At 45.4% G+C, this 8329-nt stretch overlaps 1 protein-coding gene across 1 annotated transcript; it reads left to right on the forward strand.

Annotated features, from left to right (window-relative positions):
* The first annotated feature begins 6351 nt into the window (after window positions 1–6351).
* Window positions 6352–7574, forward strand: tmem187.S (transmembrane protein 187 S homeolog). Its single transcript, XM_018233717.2, has one exon. It carries the CDS (start codon window positions 6621–6623, stop codon window positions 7410–7412), a length of 792 nt encoding a protein of 263 aa, XP_018089206.2. The 5' UTR covers window positions 6352–6620; the 3' UTR covers window positions 7413–7574.
* Window positions 7575–8329: the final 755 nt, after the last annotated feature.

Here is an 8329-nt window from a genome sequence, read left to right on the forward strand (position 1 = left end):
TTGTTATAAGTTGTTCTGAGTAGTTACATAGAGCGTTTATGGGGCTACTGGTCTCTAAAGCTGGCCATAGACGCAAAGATCTGATCGTACCGTGTGTGGAGAGTCCCGACATTTTTCGTCTGGCGGAGATCGGTCATTTGGCCGATCGGACAAGTTAAAAGATTTCTGTCGGCTGCCGATAATATCTCTGCATGTTTTGCCGATCGTATGATTTTCAGAGGGAGACTGTCACTAGCTTTGGTCGGACATAACTTTCGCACGATTGCTGTCAGGGGCAGAACATCGGCTGATCTATTCTTTTGCACTTTATTTGATCTGAATGGTTAGTGACAGGTCGGGAGATGGGAAAGTCCGATCGTACGATGATTTGTACGATCGGATCTTTGCGTCTATGGCCAGCTTTAGGCAGCAACTTTGATGCTGTCCACCTTCACCTGCTCAGCGCTTAAGCTTTGGCTGAATTTAAAGTTAAGTAACCAGAGACTGCTTTTTGCTGCCTTTGACTGCTCACTGCCACCTGAGGCAAGGTTCTCACCTTGCCTCATGTCAGGAGCAACCCTGGCAGGTGCTATGAGTGACTGTGAGGGATCAATTTAGCACCTATGTTCATAAATCAACCCTACATCAAATCCTCCATTTTATTTTAGTACATGCATTGTTTAGATTTATAAATAAGATGTTGGCAACCATGCGACTTCCTTCATGAATCTCCCAAGAGTCTGGAACTCTAAAACATAGGTTGCCCAACTGCCAGACTGCCCTCCTCCCCTAAAATAGCTTAAACATGAGATGGGGGCATCCACATTAAAAGCCAATTATTAGGTTGAGATTTGGGATTGAATCTTCTTTGCTGTCTAGTATTTTCAAGGACTTATTTCAGGGTGAGTGTAACAACACTGTAACCTTATTCTACTGATATCTAGCCTGGGGATTCTGATAACTGTGACTCCCAACATTCCAGAGACTGCCACCTGTTTTTATAATATCTATATGATAATGTACTTTGCTAAAGTTGGGTAACATCCCCTCCCACTACTCGGCTCATTAGGCAATCCTTACTCCTGCCATTGATCCTCAATCGTGGGAGTAGGAGAAGCTCAACTGGACAGTCAGAATTGAGCTGCTCAGGGGGGTACACAAAATAGTGCCCACTAGCTTAACTTTGCTTCTGGTTTGAGAATCTCTAATAACATTGGTGGATGGGAGGGAATGCAATTCAAATTTGCCACTGTACACTCATTCTTGCCCTGAAACCCATCTGCTTTTAGCAGTTTCTACTTCTCTCTATGAAAACTATAAAAAAAAGACAGAAACACCTGCATTGCCACTAATAAAAGCATACCATACAGCAAATTGCAGAGAGAACACACACATCTGGAATAAATCATAAGGGACTTCCCCTATGTGTAGGGCCAAGTAATTTGGTTCAGATGAATTAGTGTAAATATAGTGTACTGTAATTAGTGGTATAGTAGTATAGTGTAATTATTGGTGTAGATATGATGCAAGTTCACAGATTGGTACAGTCAGTTGCACTTACAGCCACTTCCTTCCTTTGAAGGCAGATATGAATCCCAAATATATATATCTGACTTCAAATGAAAAAAAAATATATAATATAAATAATAAAGGGCTCCCATATATATATATATATATATATTAGCAGTAGCTCCAGTTTTTTTCCAGCATTTATGGGTGCAAGTGTGCAAATTTTTGCACTTTACGGCGCATCTCTTCAAATGAGAACTATAGCCACCAGCAGTGGTGAATGGGGGTACCTTGGACCCAACATGGTACTGAACCTCTAGGGCCCCCTGTCTTTTGCTGCCACAGACCATCACCACCCCTCCATTCACCTGCTGACTGAAAGCAAATAGTGGGGGGTTAACAAGACAAACCAAGGGGTCAAGGGCCCACTTGGATTTTCACAGAAATGTTACCCGCTCGCAGCGCTGACAGACTTATACACGGGAGGCCAGAGTGCGTTAGTTTGCTGTGCACCCACCACAACTGTACCACCTTGTATTGCTTCAATAAAGCCGCAGTTTAAAAGTATCAATCTGGCCTCCCGTGGATAAGTCTGTCAGCGCTGTGAGCGGGTAACATTTCTGTGCATAAAAAGTATCAGACAAAGCTACCGACATCCCGTGATAGCTGCGATGGACGAGGTGAGGCTCTCTGTGCGGGTGAGCTCCGCCATTAATGCCTCTCTTCTATATTCTGGCATCCCACTTGGATTTTACCCAGTATCCCAATGAGCCAGTCAAACCCTGACGGATAAGACAGATGTCGGTTGGTGGCGCAGCAGTAGCAGCAGCGGCCTCTCCAGACCCTGGTAGTCCTCCAAAACCAATATATCAGTTTTGGTTTACTCTACAAATCCCATCTGGGTAACTGACAGTGGGAAGAGAATCCTAGATAGCGCTGCAGTAAAAGCAGCAGTAGTAGCGTTCTAGGTACTGGACCATATGGCTTCTGTGTTCCTGAGCCCTGCAGGAAGAACTCCAGAGAGGGTGGTGAGCGCATCTACCGACGCGAAACACTACTGTGGTGCAGGATCTGCTGACAAATAACGGCGATGCGTTTTCTATAGTCGCCTGAAGTTGCCTCCCTGAGGCAACTTCAGGCGACTATTGAAAACGCATCGCTGTGTGTGCATTAGCGCAGGCGACTTTTCATTCTAGCTTATGGGGAAAAACGCAGAGGCAGTTCGGGGAGATAGTTGCGCAAAAGACGAGGCGATTAGCCTTACCCTAAGAACGGCAAGGGCAAAACTGTCCAAGGCCATCAAGGTAGCCAAACGTGCATATAGTCATAGGATACATAGCCAATTTCAAGACAGCGGGAACACCAGGCGCATGTGGCAAGGTGTTCAGGATGAACAAATGGATGACAACACCAGTCTGTGATGATGATGCCTCCCTTCCAGATATGCTTAATAAATTTTATGCCCGGTTCAACAAAATGAACAACAAGAAGGTGTCGAAGACCATACCACAACACAACAACCAGGTGCTATGTCTAACCAAGTCTGATGTGTGGAACACTCTCTGCAGAGTCAACCCACGTAGGGCTTCTGGACCAGACAATATCCCTGGAAGAGTGCTCAGAGAATGTGCAGACCAGCTGGCAGATGTTCTCACCAACATCTTCAACATCTCCCTGAGCACCGCTGTTGTTCTGAGGTGCTTCAAGGAGTCCATCATCATTCCTGTGCCAAAGAAGTCCCACGTGTCCTGCCTAAATGACTACCGTCCTATCGCACTAACATCCACCATAATGAAGTGCTTTGAGAGGCTGGTCATGAGACACATCAAAGGCCTGCTCTCGCCATCTCTGGATCCACTGCAATTCGCCTACCGTTCCAATCACTCAACGGACGATGCCATCACCAATAGCCTGCACTAGTCACTTAGCCACCTAGACAATAAAGACACATGTATGTATGCTGTTCACAGACTTCAGCTCAGCATTCAATATAATCATTCCTCAGCACTTGAGTGTTAAGCTGAGCATGCTGGGTCTGAACATCTCTGCAACTGGATCCTGGACTTCCTGACCAAGTGACCTCAGGTAGTCCGAATGGGAAAAACACCTCCAGTACCATCACACTGAGCACGGGAGCTCCCCAAGGTTGTGTGCTTAGTCCACTGCTGTTCACACTGCTGACTCATGACTGTGTGGCAAGTCATGGATCCAATCACATCATCAAGTTCGCTGATGATACAACCGTAGTAGGTCTCATCAGCAAGAACAATGAGTCAGCATATAGACAAGAGGTGAAATGGCTAATGGACTGGTGCAAAGTCAACAATCTGTCTATGAATCCAAACAAAACAAAGGAAATAGTTGTTGACTTCAGGAGAACACGTGGGGATCATTCCCTACTGTACATTGACGGATCTCCGGTGGAAATTGTCAAGAGCACCAAATTCCTTGGGGTACATCTGGCAAAGAACTTCTCCTGGTCCCTTAACACCAGCTCTATAGTGAAGAAAGCACAGCAGCGTCTCTACTTTCTGCGAAAGCTGAAAAAAGCCAACCTTCCACCACCCATTCTCACTATCTTCTACAGAGGGTCTATTGAAAGCATTTTATGCAGCTGCATCACTACCTGGTATGGAAACTGTATCAGATCGTAAGATCCTGCAGCGGTTGGTGAGGACAGCAGAAAAGATCATTGGGGTCTCGCTTCCTGCCATTATGGATAATTACCACACCCGCTGTCTCCAGAAGGCTACCAGCATTGTCAGGGATAGCACCCACCCTGCACATCCCTCCTGCCATCCTGTAAAAGATACCGCAGTATTCGAGCGCTGACTTCCAGAATGCGAAACAGTCTATTTCCACAAGCCATCAGGATCTCAACTCCCAAGGACTGAACTGAATATATTCATAAGGAACTGAAATGTCCACTTTGCCCAGCATGACTTTGTACTAGAGTTGTTGTGTATAGCAACGGGGGGTTCTGGAGGAACACCATTTTGTTTCTACTATGTACTGTATTTACTTTATATGGCTGAAATGACAATAAATTCCACTTGACTTGAGATAGTCAGGTTCGAACTGGGGGGCCCTTGGTCCACCGGGGCTGCTGCTTCAGGGCCCCCAAACCTCTCCATGCCCCCTGCCCCAGCGGTGAAAACACCTCAGGCCCCCCCACACCACAAACCCCCTCTGCCCCACCCTCCGCACCTTTCTTTTTTCCTGCTTGCTGAGGCTGGAAGGGAGTTCAGGGAGCATCGCTAATAGTCGATCTGGTTGCCTGCGGGGCCTACAAGGGCCTGGGGCCCACCGGGTTTTTCCTGGTGCCCAGTTCGACCCTGCAGATAGTACCACTATACCTCCAAAATCACTTGGGAAGACCATTTTCGGTCCAAGGGTCTTTAGCTGGACAGGTGTAGGAATGATATAAAACAGCACCCATAAACTGACTGTACCTTTTGATTCTTTTGAGTTAATTTTTAGTATGATGACTAAGGGCTCTTACAGACGAGCGTTTGAAGCTGCGCTCCCCTGAGTTCCATTTTTATGTGTTCAGCTGCAGGGGAGCGCAGGAGTAGACGCATTCAGTTTTTTTCAATGGGGCTGTACTCACACAGGCGTATGTAGGCGCCGAACGCAGGTTGAGATGCAACATGCTGCATTTTTCCTGCATTCGTCGCCTACATGCGCCTGTGTGAGTACAGCCCCATTGAAAAAAACTGAATCCATCTACTCCTGCGCTCCCCTGCGGCTGAACGCATAAAAGCGCAGCTTCAAATGCTCGTCTGTAAGGGCTCTTACTGACGAGCGTTTTTACCTGCGCTCCCCTGCGTTCCGTTTTTCTGCATTCAGCCGCAGGGGAGCGCAGGAATAGACGCATTACATTTTTTCCAATGGGGCTGTGCTCACACAGGCGCGTGTAGGCGCCGAACGCAGGAAAAATGCAGCATGTTGCGTCTCAACCTGCGTTCGGCGCCTACACGCGCCTGTGTGAGTACAGCCCCATTGGAAAAAATGTAATGCGTCTATTCCTGCGCTCCCCTGCGGCTGAACGCAGAAAAACGGAACGCAGGGGAGCGCAGGTAAAAACGCTCGTCAGTAAGAGACCTAAGAGACCTAAAAAGAAGAACCGGTCTCTTGGGTTCTGTCTTTTCTTGCCATGCCTTGTAACTCACTTGTTAATTTGGGATATGTTCTGAGACATTTAGCAATTGGTTTTAATCTCTTATTATTTGAACGATTTAGCTTTTTATTCAGCAGCTCTCCTGTTTACAAGTTCAGCAATCGGGTTGCTAGGGTCCAAATTACCCTAGCAACCATGCACTGATTTGAATAAGAGACAGCAATATGAATAGGAGACCTGAATATAAAGATTAGTAATAACAGCAATAACAATAAATGTGTGACCTTATAGAGCATTTGTTTTTTTAAGATGGAGACCCCTATTTGAAAGCTGTAAAGAATCAGAAGGGGATGGCAAATCATTAAAAAAACTATAAAAAATAAACAACAATGACCAATTGAAAAGTTGCCTAGAATTGTCCATTCTATAACATGCTAAAAGTTAACTTAAAGGTGAACCACCCTTTTAACAAAAAAGTGCACAATAAATCATTTTAGATGGATAGAACTGTGCTATGTCACAGGGCTGCTGTAACCTTTTCCATGGACAGCAGCCCTATGAAATGTAATTTATGCCCCTGTGGGCATTCAGTGGTGGGTCTGGCCTTTTGTATGGCTTGCAAAGCACCAGGGGAATGTGCATCTCCTGCCCAGGTGTTCTGCATGCTCCGCTCTGAATAGCATTTTTTAATTGATATTCAGCAGCAGATTTCATGTAGAAAAAACCCTTATTGTACAACCCCCCTGCAGTTCATTCAAGCATAAGAGGAATCCTTGACTTTTGCTCCAGTGGGCCGTGCAGATGACTGCAGGGGAATCTGATAGCCAGTCCAATCCTCTGAGCCCTTTCATTGCTGCATTCAGGAAATGCTGCCACAGCTGCAGAGCATTGAATGCGTTAGAGAGTGCAGCTCTCTAACCTGCTCATTAGACAAGAATAAATCTGCTAACTACACGCTAATTCCATGCCATAGGGTCTGAAAAGGGCCCCTTTCCAAAGCAAGGCCTTCAGAATGGAATCCACCGTATACAAGGACAAAGCCTTTTGGCATGTTGCTGCCGCCTGCATTGCGTGCTTGGTAATAGTAAATACAGGTATGCTGGATGATGTTTCCACAGAGTTGGGCTACAGTCACTATGCAGAAGAACCGGTCTCCTGGGTTCCATCTTTTCTCGCAATGCCTTGTAACTCACTTGTTAATCTGGGATATATACTGGTGGGTGGATACTGGCACTGCCAAGACAACACGGCAATGGGAATGAAGGAGCAAACTAGGCAATACCTGAAAAATATCTTTTCTTGGATGGCACTGATATACGGCCCTGTCCAGTGGGTCAGGATTTGGACTCAGTCCCACTACTCTGCTGTGCTGGATCAGTGGTTTACGCTGCCTATATTCTCCTGGGCCTGCATCTGGTGCAACACCCTATTGGAAAACTGGAGCATGTGGCATTTCCTCGCTGTAGAACTGCTTTCTTTTACCAGTTATTTCCTGAGCCTTCTACACCCCCTAGGCTTCGAAGTTGCTCTCACCATCCATATCCTATGGGCCCTTGTGTCTGGGCTGAGAGCACAAAGCAGATATGGAGATGCCTTGTCTATAAAGTATTTAACACTTGCTTTGACTTCATGCCTTGGCTTTGTAGGCCTGAAACTCCTTGATCATTGGCTGGCACAGTATTTTGTATTTCAGAGGTTTACAGGTCACTTCTGGTCCAAAGTATTTGATATTTTACAGTTCCATTTTGCATTCTGCTTCCTGACTCATTTGAGCCAGAAACAACATTTTAGGAGAAATAAATGAAGACACGACAGGCTGCCAGTTCTTCTCTTTTCTTTAGGTTTGGATTATAAAAGATCTTAAGAACAGTGTTAATGTAACAGTGACCTATGGATACCTTCAAGTGATAAAGGATCCATGTTGATCCAAAACATGTTGTGATTAATAAAGTATTTTGCAGCAGAACCTGCAAACTCGTGTGCTCCATCCTATGCCTCGGTTTGAAAGTATTACATTCTGGCTGGTGTGACCTTAGCAAGGAAAGAGCATTAACACATGTGGTTGTCATTAGAACAAAGTCTTTCTTCACCTATGGATACCTGTCCATGTGTAGTAGTATTTAAAAGAAAATAGCAAATTATGTGAAAGAATTATAAGGTCAGTGGTGCTCAAGCTGTTGACCCGACCAGGGTGATGCTGGTGCGATGCTATACTATGGTGCCCATAGGATGCTATGGCACTGATAATGTATGGACAGTGCCATAGTGATGCAAAGGAAAGCACACCAGGCTGGTTTTTTTTTTTTAAAGGAAGATGTGTGTCAACTTGGGGTCTGAAGTAAACCTCTTTCTAACAACTTTGCACCCCCAAGTGACAGTGTCCTTTAAGCCCGGCCTAAATATTTGGACTAAACCGTTACAATTCTAGATATTGTTGGAACTATAGCAGGGAAAGGTTGTTGGGCTCATTTATTACAAGTGCAGCAAAGATTGCCACAAATAGGGCAACTTGTGTGTTAGGGAAGAGATTGCACTTGGCATGGTACACCATGGCCACACTTTCCATACCCTTTATCACCCTAGTTTTGTGGAGTTAAAAGGGGAGCGAGGAGAACTGTGTGGTATGAGGAGGTCAACTAAAGATCAAGAAAGATAAATTTTTACCATGTTAAGCCTCTTTTCTACTGGGCCCAAAGCCAATTCAAGAGATATACAAATTGG

The sequence above is a fragment of the Xenopus laevis genome, chromosome 8S (genome assembly GCF_017654675.1).
Source record: "Xenopus laevis strain J_2021 chromosome 8S, Xenopus_laevis_v10.1, whole genome shotgun sequence".
NCBI classification, from domain to species: Eukaryota; Metazoa; Chordata; class Amphibia; order Anura; family Pipidae; genus Xenopus; species Xenopus laevis.

Bases quoted from the DNA above. Each gene is read 5' to 3' on its own strand.
- tmem187.S (XM_018233717.2), top strand. From the start codon at position 6,621: ATGGAATCCACCGTATACAAGGACAAAGCCTTTTGGCATGTTGCTGCC.